Raw genomic sequence first — 21,299 nt, forward strand, 5'->3', positions numbered from 1 at the left:
GTTGTTTGGAACATGGAATGCCCTACAAACAGGGAGTGGGTGATGGAAAGAGCTTTGCATCTTTTAAAGGGAAATTGGATCAATATTTGAAGGAGTGAAAGAGACTGGTTGGTCAGATTGCAGAGCTCACAGAGGCTGTCTATAGTGTGTGAGTCAGAGTTTGGAGAGTAAGGTCACTGAGTCTGTCATCCCTACCACTTCCACCTTCGGGATTCTGACATTGATTTCTATTGTTAAATATATAAATTGACCCCGTCTCCCCTTGTGCTGGACCTCCACATCCAGACATCCTGTCCCCACATCAGCATCAAGCAGCAAACCTGCTCCAGCTCCAGCTCCACTTCACCATTGCTTGGGGTTAATGACACTGAAACTGGTTAGTGCCAAGTCCATACAGTCATCTCCCACTGATGTCAGCTGTGGGTTCACCTTGGGACTGAACAGGACAGGCTCAGGATGGGGAGGCTCCTGTTGTCTTGATGGTTCAGAGTGGGACAGGATGCTTATGGCCACTCACCAACCTGTCCCTGATATCCCAGTCCACACCATCAGGTGAAGCCCTGTTAACAGCTTCTATTGAGACCTCCCAGGATGAAGACAAATGGTCCTCTTTGGGCACCAGCGCCTCTGAGGTGTCTGTGCACAGACACAATGGGCTGAATGGCCTCCTTCTGTGCTGTAATTGTTCTGTGGGTCTATGGTGCCAGAGTCAGGCTGGTTCACCCAGGCAGCACCAGCTACTGTCGGTGAGTCCATCACCCGAGGCATCTGCCATCCCCTCTGGTGCCACTAACCCAGCCCTGGGACATTGGTCTCCAGTTGGCACTGGCTCATTTGGGGACATCACCCTCTGAGGACTCAACCATGCTGAGGATCGTCGATGTTGTGGGTGATTTCCACCTTGGTGAGGGCAGTCGCAGGTCTCTGTTCACTTTTTATAGATCAGTGTCTCCCCCACCATCACTGTGGAGCCACCTTCAACCTCTCCCTCTAACTGCTGAGGGACAGCCAGATTGCGAGGGCACCCTCTCCCAGGGAGGGTACATGTGTCTCAGTGCCACTTCCCCCAAGTGGCAGGGGTTCACATCTCGAAGGTTTAACCAATGACTTGTATTCATCAGTTTATAGCTGCCTTGATCCCTGCTCCCAGGACTCCCTATCAACCTTCCCTGTCGGCTCAGCCTGTGGAAGCTTCCTGGAATTGGGAGCCAGAGTCGGAACACAACCAGCATCTGCTGAGGCCTTTTCATGAGAGAGAGAGAGAGTCAGAGACCAGGAGCAGGTTGGTATCTGCCATCCCACACTGCTGCCACAGAGGGATTGGGCCAGTAGTTAACAGGGACGTCTCCAAAGGCCATTCCTAATTTACTGCTGGGTTGGAGAGAGCTCTTGGCTGTGGCTTTCTGTTCCTTCAAGGAATATTATACCTACATTCCCTCCGTTCAGGGGCAGTGCCAGGAGCCAGTGGACAGTCAGTTCCTCAGGGAGCCAGTAATTGTCCAGTCTTTGGTTGGCAGGGTAAGTGAGAACACTGTCCGGTCAATGCAAATACAGGCAAACGGCAGACTGTGGTAGTGGGGCTAAGCTGCTCGTGATGGAGGTGGAATGAAAGGCTGGTCTGTCCAAAGACACAGGGAACTGTCTCAAACTGTTCATAGTGTAACCAGTCCACTGGCCTACTCTAGATAGTAGAGCAGGAGGGACAGGCAAGATTTCCCTGAGAGGCAGCAGAGAGGGAAGGAGGGTAATGGGAAAGCAGTAACTGAGCTCTGGATAGACATGGAACTTTCATCCAGGTAGGATGGTGAAGGCCAGTGAGAATTACTGGCTGCTCTGGGAATTCCCTGTCTAGTATTGTACTGGTCATGGGGCAGGGGGAGGGGATGGTCAGGGTGATGGTTTCAAAGTCAACCCTGATCAAATGATTCTTAGTGATCCTGGTTCTTTGTGTCAGGGTCTGGGACTGGACAGAGTGAACACACAGATACAGTTTGTGGAACAAGTGTTTTTATTATTCAATAGGTACAAATGTAAACTTTAATCCAGTACGTAGAGTGGTACAGAGTGCAATCCCAAACATTTTACATTCCCCACCCTCGGCTCACACAACAGGCCAGTGACAGACTGGGTTTAGGGAAGTGAAGCTGTTCATTTCATTTAATAAACCACATTCCCGGGAAACACAGGATCCAACCTCAGGCACCAATGAAGACGGACAGTTAAAAAACAGAAACTTAAACTGATCAGAGAATTAAAACGTCGAACCTCCCAGAGGGAAGAGATAGAAACATAGTCAGTGATCTGTGATTGGTCAGTGGCCTGTCGATCCCTCCCTATAATCAGTGATCTGTGATTGGTCAGTGGCCTGTCGATCCCTCCCTGTGCTCAGTGATCTGTGATTGGTCAGTGGCCTGTCGATCCCTCCCTGTGCTCAGTGATCTGTGATTGGTCACCTGCCTGTCGATCCCTCCCTGTGCTCAGTGATCTGTGACCGGTCACTGGTCTGTCGATCCCTCCCTGTGCTCAGTGATCTGTGATTGGTCACCTGCCTGTCGATCCCTCCCTGTGCTCAGTGATCTGTGACCGGTCACTGGTCTGTTGATCCCTCCCTGTGCTCAGTGATCTGTGATTGGTCACCGGCCTGTCGATCCCTCCCTGTGTTCAGTGATCTGTGACCGGTCACTGGCCTGTTGATCCCACCCTGTGCTCAGTGATCTGTGATTGGTCACCGGCCTGTCGATCCCTCCCTGTGCTCAGTGATCTGTGATTGGTCAGTGGCCTGTCGATCCCTCCCTGTGCTCAGTGATCTGTGATTGGTCAGTGGCCTGTCGATCCCTCCCTGTGCTCAGTGATCTATGATTGGTCACCGGCCTGTCGATCCCTCCCTATAATCAGAGATCTGTGATTGGTCACCGGTCTGTCAATCACTCCCTGTGCTCAGTGATCTATGATTGGTCACCGGCCTGTCGATCCCTCCCTGTGCTCAGTGATCTATGATTGGTTACCGGCCTGTCGATCCCTCCCTATAATCAGTGATCTGTGATTGGTCACCGGCCTGTATATCCCTCCCTGTGCTCAGTGATCTATGATTGGTTACAGGCCTGTCGATCCCTCCCTATAATCAGTGATCTGTGATTGGTCACCGGTCTGTCAATCACTCCCTGTGCTCAGTGATCTATGATTGGTCACCGGCCTGTCGATCCCTCCCTATAATCAGAGATCTATGATTGGTCACCGGCCTGTCGATCCCTCCCTATAATCAGAGATCTGTGATTGGTCACCGGTCTGTCAATCACTCCCTGTGCTCAGTGATCTATGATTGGTCACCGGCCTGTCGATCCCTCCCTGTGCTCAGTGATCTATGATTGGTTACCGGCCTGTCGATCCCTCCCTATAATCAGTGATCTGTGATTGGTCACCGGTCTGTCAATCACTCCCTGTGCTCAGTGATCTATGATTGGTCACCGGCCTGTCGATCCCTCCCTATAATCAGAGATCTATGATTGGTCACCGGTCTGTCAATCACTCCCTGTGCTCAGTGATCTATGATTGGTCACCGGCCTGTATATCCCTCCCTGTGCTCAGTGATCTGTGATTCGTCACCAGCCTGTCGATCCCTCCCTGTGCTCAGTGATCTGTGATTGGTCACCGGTCTGTCGATCCCTCCCTGTGCTCAGTGATCTTTGATTGGTCAGTGGCCTGTCGATCCCTCCCTATAATCAGAGATCTGTGACCAGTCACTGATCTGTTGATCCCTCCCTGTGCTCAGTGATCTCTGGTCAGTGGCCTGTCGATCCCTCCCTGTGCTCAGTGATCTGTGATTGGTCACCGGCCTGTCGATCCCTCCCTATAATCAGAGATCTGTGATTGGTCACTGGCCTGTCGATCCCTCCCTGTGCTCAGTGATCTATGATTGGTTACCGGCCTGTCGATCCCTCCCTATAATCAGTGATCTATGATTGGTTACCGGCCTGTCGATCCCTCCCTGTGCTCAGTGATCTATGATTGGTTACAGGCCTGTCGATCCCTCCCTATAATCAGTGATCTGTGATTGGTCACCGGTCTGTCAATCACTCCCTGTGCTCAGTGATCTATGATTGGTCACCGGCCTGTCGATCCCTCCCTATAATCAGAGATCTATGATTGGTCACCGGCCTGTCGATCCCTCCCTATAATCAGTGATCTGTGATTGGTCACCGGCCTGTATATCCCTCCCTGTGCTCAGTGATCTCTGGTCAGTGGCCTGTCGATCCCTCCCTATAATCAGAGATCTGTGATTCGTCACCAGCCTGTCGATCCCTCCCTGTGCTCAGTGATCTGTGATTGGTCACCGGTCTGTCGATCCCTCCCTGTGCTCAGTGATCTTTGATTGGTCAGTGGCCTGTCGATCCCTCCCTATAATCAGAGATCTGTGACCAGTCACTGATCTGTTGATCCCTCCCTGTGCTCAGTGATCTCTGGTCAGTGGCCTGTCGATCCCTCCCTGTGCTCAGTGATCTGTGATTGGTCACCGGCCTGTCGATCCCTCCCTATAATCAGAGATCTGTGATTGGTCACTGGCCTGTTGATCCCTCCCTGTGCTCAGTGATCTATGATTGTTCACCGGCCTGTCAATCCCTCCCTGTGCTCAGTGATCTATGATTGGTCACGGCCTGTCGATCCCTCCCTGTGCTCAGTGATTGGTCACCAGCCTGTCGATCCCTCCCTGTGCTCAGTGATCTGTGATTGGTCACGGCCTGTCGATCCCTCCCTGTGCTCAGTGATCTGTGATTGGTCACCTGCCTGTCGATCCCTCCCTGTGCTCAGTGATCTGTGATTGGTCACGGCCTGTCTATCCCTCCCTGTGCTCAGTGATCTGTGATTGGTCACCTGCCTGTCGATCCCTCCCTGTGCTCAGTGATCTGTGATTGGTCACCTGCCTGTCGATCCCTCCCTGTGCTCAGTGATCTGTGATTGGTCACCTGCCTGTCGATCCCTCCCTGTGCTCAGTGATCTGTGATTGGTCACGGCCTGTCAATCCCTCCCTGTGCTCAGTGATCTGTGATTGGTCACGGCCTGTCGATCCCTCCCTGTGCTCAGTGGTCTGTGATTGGTCAGTGGCCTGTCGATCCCTCCCTGTGCTCAGTGATCTGTGATTGGTCACGGCCTGTCAATCCCTCCCTGTGCTCAGTGATCTGTGATTGATCACGGCCTGTCGATCCCTCCCTGTGCTCAGTGGTCTGTGATTGGTCAGTGGCCTGTCGATCCCTCCCTGTGCTCAGTGATCTGTGATTGGTCACGGTCTGTCGATCCCTCCCCTTTACTGGTTTAAATGAACATTTCTCAGATGCAGGAATGCAAGCAACAACAGCAATTAGAAACATCTCAATATTAAACTCCAAAATATTCAACTGGAGATTTCTACCAAATTACCAAGCAGAAAATAAACTCAGAATTCCAATAAATGATAGATGTATTGTTTCACTATATAAAACACAGCCAAATAAAGATAAAACATCCAGATTGTTTCTAAATGAATCCTCCCAGTGACACAGCCAGTCCAATCACTAGTTCGAGTAATCTTCAATTCGGAATCAACCTGGCAAATGAGAGATGGACAGAATCACATGGAGGCTTCACACCCAGTACAGGAGTTGGAACCCAGAAAGATCAATGTGGAAACTCTGTTCCTTAGACACTTACTCCATCCCTCTCCCTGGTCACTGTCAGACTGAACCAGATTGTTCACAACCTCAGTGTCCTATTTATTCCTGAGCTGAGCTTCCAACACCATAACCTCTCCATCACCAAGATCCCCTCTTGATCCAGCGCAGTAACACTAACCTACTCCATCTCTGCCTCAGCTCATCTGCTGCTGAAACTCTCATCAATACCTTCATTACCCCCAGACACTGCTGACCAACCTCTCATATTTCATCCTCCATAAACTTTAGGTCATCCAAAACTCTGCTGCCCGAATCCTAACTCACACCAAGTCCCATTCACCATCACCCCTGCGTTCTCTATCCTACATAGGTTCCTGGTCCGGTAATGTCTCAATTGATTTTAAGGTTCTCATCCTCATTGTCAAATCCCTCCATATCTTCATAACCTCTGTAGCCCCCCAACTCAGAGATCTCTACGCACCTCCAATTCTGACCTCTTTCTTCCCCCCCTCCCCCCCAATCCCACTCCCTTTAACACATCATTGGCAGCTGTTCCAGGTGTCATGGGACAGGTTCCCTACAGTCACAGGTAAAGAGTGCAGTGATATGACTGAACCCAGACTGACCAGCCTGAACCCACAATCCATCCCCTGAAACTTCTCCAGGAGCACCATATCTCAGTGAAGATCGAGTGTCCCAGCACTGGATCACCAGGCTCACTGCACAATCTATCAGTCTAAGACCCAGGCTCCAAAATGAAGTCTAATCTCTGTCCCCACGTACACAGCACAACTATCTCCCCCTCTCCAGGTGACAGATCCCATCCTCCTGTATATTAAACAGCTGCAGTGTCTCACTAAACAGCTGACAGCATCCGGAAGTTTGTTGCTCACCAGCCCAGCTTTAGAAAGTTCCAGTTCTCCGTGTGATTCATGTCTTTGCTGCCTGGAATATTAACCTGCACAATCCAGTCACACTCCTGGAATCACCTGCTCCCTTCCCAACATATTGACCTCCCATTGGTCCAAAACAGTTGTACGTTTAATTCATTGGCTCAAGGGAACTGGATGCAGGTCAGGCACATTTAACAGAACAAGAGAATCCCAGGAGGTTCGTGTTACACCATCAGTGCAGGACCAGGGGTACAAAGTAACAAGACAAGTTCAGAACAAGTCAGCAGTACTTAGACTGGTCTCTGGATAGAGACGTGGACAGCAGTTAGACATGGGGGAGTGTGAGGAATCATCGCAGTCTGAGCAAGGAGGAGCCAGAGAGGCTGAATGGCCTCCCTGTGGTTTGTAATATACAAGTATATCTTTGTGATGGGGAAGAGCAGCAATGAATGGTGAGGAGCAGTAGGAGAATGAAAGGAGGTGACTCGAGGTTAAATTGAGGAGGAAAGCTTCATTCTACCTGACCAGACCTGGGCCTGCTCAATACTGATGGTGGGTTAAAAAAACTGCTCCTTGTCACAAAACCAGCTGATATTGATGGAACTCCTGTGTATTAAACCAGAGTTGATCAATGGTAGGCCACTACTATCAGAGTTAGTCACTTTACCATTGGAGCTTGTGTCTCTTACAGACTGGCTCATGAAACTCAACTTACACTTTATTTATTTATTTTTATTTCTATTTAGAGATACAGCACTATGTGAGAAATTTATGTAAACAAGTGAAAACACTGCGAGCCAGTGGTGAAACTCAGTAAAGTCCCTTCCGATACCCTGAGCTCACAGTTACTGCTGTTTATAAACTGCTTTGATGCTAGTTTAGCTGCTGTTAAACTCCAGTGAGTGATTCATACCTCAGGCCAGGGCTGATGAGTTCGAAGATGATTCCACTCCTCTTACAGCTGTGAAAAAGAAAGATTTCAGTCACACAGTCACTTTACAACATGGTGAATGTTCCATATAGAGACAGAGAGAGAGACAGAGAGAGAGACAGAGAGAGAGAGACAGAGAGAGAGAGACAGAGAGAGAGACAGAGAAACAGAGAGGTAAACACACACAGAGACAAAGTAATGGAGCTATACTGTCTTAACAGACCAGAAATGGCTGTTCAGCCAATCGAGTCCATGCCAGAAAGTTCTGCCTCGAAGACAAGGCAGCTAACAACTGAACCAGACTATTGTAATATTTGCACACTTACGATTTGCTGAGCTGTAACTGTGTTTATATTCTCCTCCTACAAAGATCAGAAACAGAACTTCAGTTAACAAAAGCTCCCCCACCCACCCCTCACCCACACAAACTTACTGTAGTCATGGGGGGAATGACCAGCTTAACCTGAGCTCGCTTACAGGAGACTCTGCTCCTCACTCAACCCTTTACTCTGCATTCAGCCCAGTCCCTTCATCCCCTGTACAGGCCCCCCAGTCCCCTCACTCCCTGTAGGGGACCTCAGTCCCCTGACTCCCCATATGGGCCCTCAGTCACCTCACACCCTGTACGGGACCTCAGTCCCCTCACTCCCTATACGGGATCTCAGTCCCCTCACTCCCTGTACAGGCCCCCAGTCCCCTCACTCCCTGTAGGGGACTCCAGTCCCCTGACTCCCTATATGGGCCCTCAGTCACCTCACACCCTGTACGGGACCTCAGTCACCTCACTCCCTGTACGGGACCTCAGTCCCCTCACTCCCTGTACGGGATCTCAGTCCCCTCACTCCCTGTACAGGCCCCCAGTCCCCTCACTCCCTGTAGGGGACCTCAGTCTCCTGACTCCCTATATGGGCCCTCAGTCACCTCACACCCTGTACGGGACCTCAGTCACCTCACTCCCTGTACGGGATCTCAGTCCCCTCACTCCCTGTACGGGACCTCAGTCCTCTCACTCCCTGTACGGGACCTCAGTCACCTCACTCCATGTAAGGGTCCCTCAGTCCCCTGACTCCCCATATAGGCCCTCAGTCACCTCACTCCCTGTACGGGACCTCAGTCCCCTGACTCCCGATATGGGCCCCCAGTCCCCTCACTCCCTGTACAGGCCCACAGTCCCCTCACTCCCTGTACAGGCCCTCAGTCACCTCACTCACTGTACAGGCCCCCAGTCCCCTCACTCCATGTACGGGACCCCCAGTCCCCTCACTCCGTGTAAGAGTCCCTCAGTCCCAGCTCCCCATATGGGCCCTCGGTCCTCTCACTTCCTGTTCCTCAGCCCCCTCACGCTCTGTACATCACTGGACTGTGTGTGCATTTCCCACATGTGTAGGAAAGTCTCTAATGCTTTGATATTTGTGCTTTAACATTTTAAAACTGCTGATACCAGAGAGTGACAGACCCTGCCCTCACTTCCTACCTCTCCTTTTCAACGCAACTGCACCGATGACAACAGCAATCAGAGCGATGGCAGCAACAACAATTCCAACAATCAGTCTGATATTTGTTCCCTCTGAAGATCCTACAGTCACTGGGAGCATCCTGGCTGTGGGGGGGGGGGGGGGGGGGGGGGGGAAATGAGGAGGAGATCAATGAATAACCACAATCGCTGCTCATTCAGAAGCAAGTGTACCAAAGCGGGGCCTGAGTTTGAATGAGATTCAAGTCTGTGATGTAATGGGCAGTCTGAGCAGAGCATGTTGTAGGTTAGAAAGGTTCAGCATGACTTGGATTACACTCCTGTGAAGCACTTTGGGATGTTTATCTACATTAAAGGAGATAAATAAATGCAGACATTGGAATTCCACATCATTCCAAAGACACTTCCAGTCACCCAAACAAGTGATTAATTCCCACATCAATCTCAGAATAGGCTTGTTGCAGCATAGTGATGGGAGGTAGGGAGTTTCTAGGGAAAGGAAAGAGGGGGTGCCATATTGATCAAAGATACTGTTACAGCACTGGAAAGGGGTGACATGCTGGAGGATTCAATGTCAGAATCTATTTGGGTAGAGTTAAGGAACAATAGAGGAGCTATTTCATTGCTGGGTGTAAACTATTGGTCACCCCAAATATAGGGAAGGAGGTCGAGAAGCAAATCTGCAGGTAGATTGCAGAAAGATGTAAGAACTTTAGAATGGTGATAATGGGGGAGTTCAATCATCCTAATATAGACTGGGATAGTAACAATGTAAAGGCAAAGGTCAGAAAGGAATTCCTGAAATGTATACAAGAGAACTTTATTGATCATTGTGTTTCCAGTTCAATGTGGAAGGAGGCAGTGTTGGATTTAGTTCTGGGGAATGAAGTAGGGCAAGTGGAGCATGTTTTAATTGGGGTGCATTTGGGAAACAGTGATCACAATATCATCAGGTTTACAGTAGTTATGGAAAATGACATGGAAAAATTGAACATGAAATTACTCAACTGGAGGAGGGCTAATTTCAGTGAGTTGAAAAGCAGTCGATTGGTTTGATAAACATCACTAAAGAGGGTGCTGCTAATTTCACAGTAGAGGAAGAGGTAGTAGAGAAACTGAATAGAATAAAAATTGATAAAGAGGAGGTAGTTAAAAGGTTGGCAATGCTGAAAGTAGAAAAGTCACTGAGATTACTGAGGGAATTAAAGGTGGAGATATCGGAGGCTGTGGTCACAATCTTGCAATCCTCCTTCGGTAGTGGGATGGTGCCAGAGGACTGGAGAGGTTCAAATGTTATACATAGACACACACACACACACAAACACACACACACACACACACACAAACACACACACACACACACACACACACACACACACGGGCAACTACTGTTAGCCTGACTTCAGTGGTGCGAGAATGTTGAGACAACAGGAATAGGAGTAGACCATTCAATCCTTAGAGCCTGTTCTGCCATTCAGTGATATTGAGGGTGATCTGTGTCCTAACTCCATATACCTCAATAGATTAGCTAGCAAAAAAATCTATTGACCTCAGATCTGAATTTAATTGAGCTAGCATTTACTGCTTTTTATGGAACAGAGTTACACACTTCTCCCACCATCTGTTTGAAGAAACGCTTCCTAACTTCTCTCCTGAATGGTCTGGGTCTGATTTCAATGTTATATCCCCTTTGTCCGAGACTCCACCACCAGCAGAAAAGTTTCTTTCCATCTACCTTACCCTCAATTCCTTCCAAAATCCTGAAAACCTCAATCGTCCTTTAACCTTCTCTATCCCAGGGAACACAAGCCTAGTCTGTGTAATCTCTCCTCATAATTAAACCTTTGTAGCCAAGTAACATTCTGTTGAATCTGTGCTGCACTCCTTCCAAGGCCAGTATATTTATACCTTTCTAAAGATGAGGTGCCCAGAACTGTACACAGTTCTCCAGGTCTGGTCCGAGACAAGGCTTTCCACCATTTAGAAAATACGCTGATCTACCCTTATTTCATCCAAAATGGATGACTTCACGTTTGCCTGCACGGAAATACATCTGCCACAATTTTGTCCACCCAAACAATCAATGTCTCTTGTAATTTTATGCTCCTGTCTACTCTGCTTGCTATGCCACTGAACCTGGTGTCATCAGTAAACTTGGATATGTGTCGCTCTATTGTGCTTTTTAAGACTTTAAATACTGAATGGTTGAGGCCCCAGCACAGATCCCCGTGAGATACCACTGGTCATTTCCTTCCAATTCATACATACCCATTATCCCTACAGTCTGTCTACTGCCAAATCAATTTCCTAATCAGCTCAATAATATGCTTTCAATTCCAAGAGCTTTAAGAAATCTCTTATGTGGAACCTTATCGAAAGTCTTCAGCAAGTCCACATAAACTATATCCATAGACATTCCCCTATCCACTACTTTAGTTACTTCCTCAAAAAAATTCAATTTGTTTCATTAGACATGACCTCCCCCTTACAAATCCACATTGGCTCTCTTCAATCAGCTCAAATTTCTCTAAGTACTCAGTCACTCTGTCTTAATGATAGATTCCATAACCTTCCCCACAACAGATGTTAGACTAACAGATTTATAATTTCTTGGTTTCTCTCTCACCTTTCTTTAATAATGAAGTTATGTATACAATTTTCCAATCGATAGGAATAATTCCTGCATCGAGGGAGCTTTGGAAGATTATGGCGAAATTATCTACAATTTCCTCACCTACTTTCTTTAAAACCCAGGGGTGAAACCAACAGGTCCTGGGCATTTCTCAGTCTCTACAGTCATTTTTCTAAATACTATTTTCCAGCTTACATTGTCATTGGTTCATTATTTGTTTCCCTGCAATGTCAGGTATATTATCCTTTCCCATTCCTATGAAGATTGAAGCCTGGAAAAAGTAAAGCAGTAACAGAACAATGGAGAACATTCGGGAAGAGATAGTTCAGACAGAAACATATAAACTAGATATGTTCCTTTGAAGGGGAAAGGGCAGAGCATCCAAAGCTAATGTGCCCTGGATGACAAAGGAAGTAAAAGTTAAACTAAAGCAGAGAAAAAAGGAGGCTATGACAGATGTCACTAGCAAGATTCAGTTAATAACCAGGAAGATTATGAAAAGTACAGGAATGTACAAATACACCAATCACTACAGGTTAGCAAGGCTTTCTTTCCAGAGGAATAGAATTGAAAAGTACTGAAATTATGTTAAACCTGTATCAAACCGCGCGACGTCCCAGTTGCCATATTATAAAAAAAGAGATAGAAGCACTCAAGAGAGTGAAAGAAGATTTACAAGGACAATACAGGAAATACATGGGTATACATATCAGGAAAGGATGAACAGCTGGGTCTCTTTTCTCTTTAAAAACAAGGATGAATTGTGACTGAAAAGAGGTCTTTAAAATTTGACAGGATTTCACAGAGTGGATAGAGAGAGAAATTTTCCACTTGTTGGGAAGACCATAACAGGAGGAGATCAATAACAGATAGCTACCATGTGAACACAGAATTCGCTATCACAGGGAGTGATTGAAGCAAATAGTATCGATCTATTTAAGGAGAAACTAGACAAGCATATGAGGGAGAAGGGAATACAGAGTTACGATGATAGATTTTTTTTAGTTTAGAGATACAGCACTGAAACAGGCCCTTCGGCCCACCGAGTCTGTGCTGACCATCAACCACTCATTTATACTAATCCAACACTAATTCCATTTTCCTACCACATCCCCACCTGTCCCTATATTTCCCTCCCTATACTAGGAGCAATTGCTAATGGCCAATTCACCTGTCAACCTGCAAGTCTTTGGCATGTGGGAGGAAACCGGAGCACCCGGAGGAAACCCACGCAGACACAGGGAGAACTTGCAAACTCCACAGAGGCAGTACCCAGAATTGAACCCGGGCCGCTGGAGCTGTGAGGCTGTGGTGCTAACCACTGCGCCGCCCTTTAAATGAGGAAAGATGGGAGGAGGCTTGAGTGGTGCATAAACACCAACATGGACTGGTTGGGCCGAATGGCCAGTTTCTCTACTATTTATCCTATGTAATCTTTCAATCTTCATTGGATATAGGAGCGCTATTGGAGAACTGGAGGGTTGCTAATGTTATACCACTATTAAAGAAAGGGGAGAGGGATAAACCAGGAAATCACAGGCCAGTCAGCTGATAATTGGTAGTGGGGAAGTTATTCAAATCCAGTATCAAGGACAAAATTAACTTTCAATTGGAAAGGCATGGGTTAATTAAGAAGAGCCAGCATGGGTTTGTTAAAGGCAAATTGTGTCTGACCAACTTGATTGAATTCTTTGATGAGGTAACGAAGAAGATTGATCAACATAGTTCAATAGATATAAAAACAAGAAATGCTGGAACCACTTAGTAGGTCTGACAGCATCTGTGAAAAGAGAAGCAGAGTTAATGTTTCGGGTCAGTGACCCTTCTTTGGAACTGACAAATAGTTCAATAGATGTTGCACATATGGACTTTTGGAAGGCGTTCAGCAAAATGCTGCACAGGAGGCTTATTAAGGAGATGTCAGCCCATGGAACCAAGGGGATATGAAACTGGCTCAGTGACTGGAAGCAAAGGATGTTGGTAGATGTTTTTCAGATTGGGAAGTGGGGGGCAGTGTTGTTTCCCAAGGGTCAGTTTTGGGTCCATTACTCTTGGCAACATTTATAAATGGCTTAGGCTTAGGTGTAGGGAACAGCATTATAAAGTTTGCAAATGATAAAACTTTTGGCAAAGTAGTATGGAGTAATGAGGATAGGATGAACATGGAGAGACAATATAGAATAAAGGGTACAATTCAGAAGTGGGGGCAGGAGCAGAGGGACCTATGTGTATATGTGCAAAAGTCATTGAAGGTGGCAGGACAGGTTGAAAGAGAGGTTAATAAAGCATACAGTATCCTGTGCTTTATTAGTAGGGGGATAGAGTACAAGAGCAAGGAAGTTATGTTGAATTTATATAAGACACTAGTTTGGCCTCAGCTGGAGCATTGCATCCAGTTCTGGTGGCTGCACTTTAGGAAAGATGTGAAGGCATTGGAGAGATTACAGAAAGGATTCATGAGAATGGTTCCAGGGATGAAGAACTTCAGTTATGAAGATAGATTGGAGAAGTTAAGACTGTTTTCCTTGGAGAAGAGAACGCTGAGAGGTGATTTGATAGAGGTATTCAAAATCATGAGGGGTCTGAACAGAGTAGAGAGAGAGAAACTGTTCCCACTCGTGAAAGGATCGAGAATGAGAGGGCACAGATTTCAAGTATTTGGTAAAGTTAAGCAAAAGTGACATGAGGAAAAGCTGTTTCATGCAGTGAGTGCTTATGGTTTAGAATGCACTGCCTGAGAACGTGGTGGAGGCAGGTTCAATTGAAGCATTCAAAAGGGAATTAGACAGTTATATGAAAAGGAAGAATGTGCAGGGTTACAGGGAGAAGGCAGCTGAATGGAACTGAGGAAATTGCTCTTTCAGAGAGCCAGTGTAGACAAGATGGACTGAATGGCCTTCTCCTGCACGGTAACGATTCTGTGATTCAATCATTCTAGGCTTCAGGGTGACAGGATGGTGAAATGGACAAAGACATGGCAGGTGAAGTTCAATGTAGGGAAGTGTGAAGTGATGCACTTTGGAAGGACTAATGTTGAAAGAATGTAGATGATATTTTGAAAAGTGTAGATGAATAAAGAGACCTTGGTTTCCATATGCACAAATCCTTAAAGATGGCACAGCAAGTTGATAAGGTGGTTGTAAAAGTATATGGGTTACATGGATTTATAAATCGAGGTACAGAATATAAAAGTAAAGAGATCATGCTAGAACTTTATAAATCACTGGTTAGGCCTCGGTTGGAGTATTGTGGACAATTCCGGCCACCACACTTCTGAAAAGATGTAAAGGCCTTAGAAAGGGCACAGAGGAGGTTTATCAGGATGTTAACAGAGATAACAGACTATAGTTATGAGGAGAGGTTGGAAAAGTTAGGACTGTTCCCCTTGGAATAGAGAAGGTTAAGAGGTGACCTAATAGATTTTTTTCAAGATGATGAGCAGTTTTGCTAAGGTAGAGAGAGGAAAGTTATTCCCTCCGGTGAGTGGGTCAATAACCAGAGGTTATAGATTTAAAATCATTGGTAAAAGATAGAGAGGGGAAATGAGGATTTTATTTTACTCAGCTGTCGGGATCTGGAATGTTCTACCTGAAAAGAAGTGGAAGCTGATTCCAGAAACAATTTTAAACAGGGTGTTGTACAGATATTTGAGGATGATGAGCTGACACATTTAGGGACAAAAAGCAGACACATGGGACTAAGAATGACTACTCATCCCAAGAGCCAGCATAGGCTCTATGGGCCAAATGGCCTCCTACTGTGCTGTAGGGTTCTATGATTCAATGACACGAAGTTCCAACAAAATAAAACACTGCAGATGCTGGAAATCTGAAATAAAAACATAACATTCTAGAAATACTCAGCAGGTCAGGCAGCATCTATGATGTGAGCAACAGAGTTAATGTTTCAGGTCAATACCACTTTGTCAGAATGGAGGTCACTGATCTGAAAGGTTAACACTATTGCTCTCTGTACAGATGCTACCTGACCTGCTGAGTATTTCCAACATTGTCTGTTTTTATTGTATTATTCTAAAAGTCCTACCCTTTCCTTATTCACATTTGCAGTATGACCGCAATGATTTTTAAAGGGCCACATGGGCCTTTTTCTTCTGACATAATTGTAAAAGCTTTGTGTTAATCTTGATACCCTCATAAATGTCTGTTGATATTTCTGCTCTTACTGTATGTTCTTTCGCTCTCTCCCAGTCCACTCGATCTATACTATGCTTTGCTTTATCCTTTAGTTTTAGGTTACCTTTCACTTCTTCTCGAGTAGACCTCTCGGCCCTTCTCGTTTCTGTATTAAGCTAAATTCTTTTCTGAACACCTCCCACTGTTCATCTGTAGTTTTACCCAATAACAGTTTTGTTCAGTTTGCGGTCATCAGTCTCTGTCTCATCCTATTAAAAGTTAGCCTTACCAAATTCGAGGATCTTCATAACAGTATTATGTTTTTCCTTTTCAAACATGTCAGGCTCGCAGTTAAGTAAATGTTCCCTTACCGTTAGATTAACTATGTCTGGCTCACTACTAGATCTAGTGTGGCCTGCCTGTTTGTTGGTTCCAGAAAACTATGTTGAATGCAGTCAAGAAATTCACAAGCTTTCTGACTTGAGCTACTCTGTTCTTCCCAATCTATATGGGAATTAAAGTCTCCCATTAAAACATCTCTTCATTGACTACAAGTCTCTTTGATCTCTGAATTAACAGCTATGCAGTGGAAGAATGTATTATCAGGATGCCTGTAGCCAACTCCCATTAAAATTCTTATCACAGTCTCCATTGATTGCTTTCACTTACCTCGATCCTCTCTTGTTAATGTTGTAACAATCTGGGACAAACTTAATGTCAGGTGGAAAAACATGGGTTAATAAATTGAAAGCGAGCACAGAATTGTCAAAGGCAAACTTGTCAAACTTGATCAAGTTCTCTGATGAATAGACGGACAGTGTTGATGAGGGTAGTGTGCTGTATGTTGTGTATATGGGCTTTCAGAAGGCATTTGATAAAGTGCCACAAAATAGACTTACTAGTAAAATTGAAGCCAATGGGATTAGAGGGACAGTGTCAGAGTGGATATGGAATTGGATCAGGGACAGAAATCAGAGAGGAATGGTGAATGATTATTTTTCAGACTGGAAGGAAGTAGAAAGTGAAGGATTGGTATGAGGATCACATCTCTTTTTGATATATATTAATGATCTGGACTTGGGTATAAGGGCATAAATTCAAGGTGTGCAATGACACAAAACTCAGAAATGCAGTAACCAATGAAGAGGATTAGAACAGATTTCAGGAGGACATAGACAGACTGGTGAAATGGGCAGACATGTGACAAATGCAGTTTAATGCAGAGAAGTGTTAGGTGATTGATTTTGGAAGGCAGAATGAGGAGAGGTGATTCTAAACAGTCACTGTTCCTCTTACCCCAGTCTAGGATCTCCATTCCTTCTTTTTCGCTTTGCTCATATTGACAGGAATAGTTGGCACCATTCTCAGGTGCGATCTGAACCCATCTCCTGAGCTGGTAGGTGCCATCGTGGTTGGGTAGGATGCCAGTGGAACATGTGTCTGCAATCGGTGCGCCATTTCTCAAGAGGGTGACTTCGATATCGCGAGGGTAAAATCCTGTGACGAGGCAGCAGAGTTGTGTCGGTTTAGCAGCTGATGCCTTGTCCGCGGAAAGAAACACTTGAGGAGCAACTGAGAGTAAAACAGATCAGAGGCAGGTCAGTGTAAGAGACAGGGAATGGTAAATATCCCTTTAAATTGGGGATTAGACCCCTGACCCCAGGGAAAGGTACATACCCCTTTAAACTGGGGTTTAGACACCCTGACTCCAGGTAACAGTACGTACCCCTTTAAACTGGGGTTTAGACCACCAACTCTCAGTCACCTCTTCTGACTCACCGACTCTCAGTCCCCCCTTTACTCACCAACACTCAGTCCCTTCCCCCTCAATCACCGACTCTCAGTCTCTCCTCCCTCGCTCACCGACTCTCAGTCCCCCCTCACTCACCAACTCTCAGTCCCCCCTCACTCAGAGTCTCAGACCCCCTCACTCAGAGTCTCAGTCCCCCCTCACTCAGAGTCTCAGTCCCCCCCTCACTCGCTGAGTCTCAGTCCCACCTTACTCGCTGACTTTCAGTCCCCCCTCACTCGCTGACTCTCAGTCCCCCCCCCTCACTAACTGACTCTCAGACCCCCCTCACTCACTGACTCTCAGTCCCACCTCATTCACTGACTCTCCCCCCTCCCCCCACCCCCACCCACTCACTCACCGTGTCTCAGTTCCTTTTCTCCAAGTTTCAGGTACTTCTTCAGCCATTCGATGCAGGTCCCCTCCAGGTAACCCTTCCTCTGCTGGTTCCTGGCCTTGTCCTGGTCCCACTTGTTCTTGGTAATCAGTCCCCAGCTTACCGGTGTTACCCACACCATGTTATCCTTATCAAAGCTGATGTAATCCCGCCCGTCCCAGCCTTCCTGATGGAACCCGCTGGTGCTCCCGTCATCCTGCAGCTCACAGCCATACATCACCTGTACTGTGTGGATCCCTGTCAATCAAACACACATAGCCAATCAGAGCCAAATAACAGAGAGCCAACAGTTCTGACTGCCTTCCACAACTGTCAGTGAAACACACACAGCCAAACAGATCCAGGAGCAGAGTGAAGGGGAGGTGGGGGAAAGCCGGGAATGATTGGGAGTTGGTAAAGAGCTGGTCCTGTCTTTCAGCCCCACAACAAAGTGCATCACTCCACCCAATTCCCGGCTTCTGTTTACTATATAGTGGAGAGACCATTACGGTTGGAGCGTATGAAACAAAAATTGTGTTTGGAAAATATGTTTGAGATTTTTGAAGAAGTAACTGATAAGATGAATAAGGAGTACCAATGGATGTAGTGTATTTGAATTTTCAAAAAGCATTCAATGAGGTGCCATCCAAGAGCTTTTTTCCACTAAATTAGGACTCAAGGCTTTGAGGATTAGTTAAAGGACAGAAAACAGAGAGTAGGAATAAACGGGTCATCTCCGGGATGGCAGGCTGTAATGAGTTGGGTACCACAGGGATCAGTACTTGGGTCTCAGCTATTTAGGCCCAAGACACAAAAAGTTCCACAGAGGGATAGGGCAGGTTGAGTGAGTAGGCAAGAACATGTCAGATGAAATACAATGTGGTAGGGTGGCCATTTGGTCTGCATCCATTACTTTGGAAATGTCCAGCCTCTCGTCTTCATTGGCTAATATCAGTGTCATTTAAAATCAGAATTCTATTGGTCCTGTGAGTACCCGCAAAGATCCTATTGGACCTAACCATGTGCCTGTCTTTTAGACGCCCGAACGCTATATCTGTTGCTTGTACTGTGATGAAAGTGGAGCCATTGTCTTCTTCATCAAAACGCTCAAGCAAAAGACATTGTTCAACGCAGTATGGTCAAAAGAAAGTGATTTCATAGCAAAAAAAAAATCAGGAAGGGAGAGGATCAAACACTCTGCATTTTGTACCAAGGTGATACCAATGTCAGCCACCAAGGAAAGGGAGATGTGGATCAACACATTTTGTTGGAAAAACACAAAGTGAGCACCCAATTTGCAAGTACATCATCATTGAGGTCTTTTTTTCAAATCATCTGCATCACCTCAAAACAATAAAGTAACTGCTGCTGAACTACAAATGTCTGCCACGCGGTGAAGAATCACCAGTCTTATAGAAATATCGACTGCAGTACAAGGTGACAAAGAAATCTCCTTCATACCAAGAGACCTGACATGTGGGGAAACAAAGGCAAAAACACTGAGCGAGAAGCTTCATGCAGAAGTACTTGGATTGCATTAAAGCAGATGATCTTTTTATTTTCTTTGGCAATTGATGCGTCAAACAAGGGTGAAACAAAATGTTTCCCCTTCGTTTGGGATATTTTAATTTCGAGAAGGGGATCCCGCATTTACTGTTGGATTTTTATACTGATAGCCAGGAAACCTGGGAAGCAATCGCAACAGAAAAATGATCCAAACTCAGTGCCTTTGATCTCATCCCATGAAGACTTTCCGTGTATTTGGCTGACAACACAAGTGTTAATTCTGAAAAGCACAACAGTATTTACCAAGAAGTAAAAGGCTCTCAAACGGACATAGTTGCAGCCAACTGTTTGGCTCATATTTTGCATAATACAACAAGGTACATCATCTGAAACCTCGCTGTTGATACAAAAAACCATCATTCTCAAGGTATACGGTCACTTCCACACTTCTGCAATCAGAACAGAGCATTTAAGGGAGTTTTGTGACTTTGTTGGCGTGGAGGAGTGCAATCTGTTGAAGCACGTTGTGATCAGGTGGCTTTTTCTACTGCTGGCTATTGACAGATTGTGGAAATGCTGGAAAACTCGAACAAGATCATTTCAGAGTTTAGGTGAGCAAGAATGCCCCAAAATACGATGGAAATGCTTCAGGGATGAGGAGGTTGCTAATGACGTGGCTGAGCTTTACTTTCTCTTTCTCAGCATTGCTCAAACTATTCACTTTATCAAAGCTTTAGAGGTCAAGTCGTTCAGCATCCTCTTGGTGTATGAGCTGATTTAATTAAATTAAATCAATCAGATTAGAGAACATAGGAAATTGGAGCAAGAGTAGGCCATTCAGCCCCGTGAGCCTACTCCACCATTTAACTAGATCATGGCTGATTTTCTACCCTAAGGGCATCCTCCTGCACTATCCCCATATTCATTGATATCTTCAATATCTAGAGAACTATCAGTCTCTCTCTTGAACACACTCAATGACTGAGCCTCCACAGCCCGCTGGGTTAGAGAATTCCTAAGATTTACTACCCTCTGAGTGAAGAAATTCATCCTCATCTCAGTCCTAAATGGCCTAATCCTTAATCTGAGACTGTGGCCGCTGGTTCGAGACTCCCCAGCCAGGGGAAACCTCCATCCTGCATCAACCTTGTCGAGACTTCGAAGAATTTTGTATGCTTCAGAGATCATTCTTCCAAACTCTAGTGCATCGAGGCCCAGTCTCCTCAATCTCTCCTCATAGGACAATCCCACCATCCCAGGAATCAGTTTAGTGAACCTTTGTTGCACTCCTTCGATGGCAAGTATATCCTTCCAGAGGCAAGGAGACCAAAACTATACTCGACACTCCAGGTACGGTCTCACCAAGGCTCTATAAAATTGCAGCAAGACATCTTTACTCCTGTACTCAAATCCTCTTGCAATATAGGCCAACATACCATTTGCCTTCCTAATTGCTTGCTGCACCGATAGTCATAGAGTTATACAGCACAGAAATAGGCCCTTTGGCCCATCGTGTTCGTACTGGCCATCAAGCACCTAACTATTCTAATCCCATTTTCCAGCACTTGGCCCATCGCCTTGTATACTGTGGCGTTTTTTTTTAAACACCTGCATGTTACTTTTTAGTGACTGATGAACAAGGAGACCCAGGTCCCTTTGGACATCAACACTTCCCATTCTCTCACCATTTAAGAAATACTCTGCATTTCTGTTTTTCCTACCAAAGTGGATCCACATTATATTCCACCTGTCATGTTCTTGTCCATTCACTTAGCCTATCTAAATCCCCTTGAAGCCTCTTTGTATGCTCCTCACAACTCACATTGCCTCCTAGTTTTGTGTCATCAGCATAATTGGAAATATTACATTTGGTCCCTATATCCAAATCATTGATATAGATTGTGAATAGCTGGGATCCAA

General features: G+C 46.0%; 1 protein-coding gene across 9 annotated transcripts in view; it reads right to left on the bottom strand.

The window, feature by feature from the left end:
• The window catches only part of LOC137345655 (class I histocompatibility antigen, F10 alpha chain-like), a 40,841-nt gene that overhangs the window by 8,945 nt on the left and 10,597 nt on the right, over positions 1-21,299 (bottom strand). For 2 of the 9 annotated variants that reach the window (XR_010968597.1, XR_010968598.1), the window contains exons 3-7: positions 17,859-18,131; positions 17,005-17,280; positions 8,944-9,069; positions 7,796-7,831; positions 7,452-7,499 (exon numbers count right to left, since the gene is read on the bottom strand). Coding sequence is in view for 6 of the 9 variants with exons in the window: in XM_068008898.1 (XP_067864999.1) it covers positions 7,453-7,499; positions 7,796-7,831; positions 8,944-9,069; positions 17,005-17,280; positions 17,859-18,131 (758 nt within the window). In the remaining 3 variants the exon portion in view is untranslated. Of the gene's footprint in view, positions 1-1,990; positions 5,579-7,451; positions 7,500-7,795; positions 7,832-8,943; positions 9,070-17,004; positions 17,281-17,858; positions 18,132-21,299 lie in introns of those variants that run through there. The other 7 variants (XM_068008898.1, XM_068008894.1, XM_068008893.1 and 4 more) reach the window with 7 other exon arrangements.

This window comes from Heterodontus francisci, chromosome 29 (assembly GCF_036365525.1).
Source record: "Heterodontus francisci isolate sHetFra1 chromosome 29, sHetFra1.hap1, whole genome shotgun sequence".
Classification (NCBI taxonomy): domain Eukaryota; kingdom Metazoa; phylum Chordata; class Chondrichthyes; order Heterodontiformes; family Heterodontidae; genus Heterodontus; species Heterodontus francisci.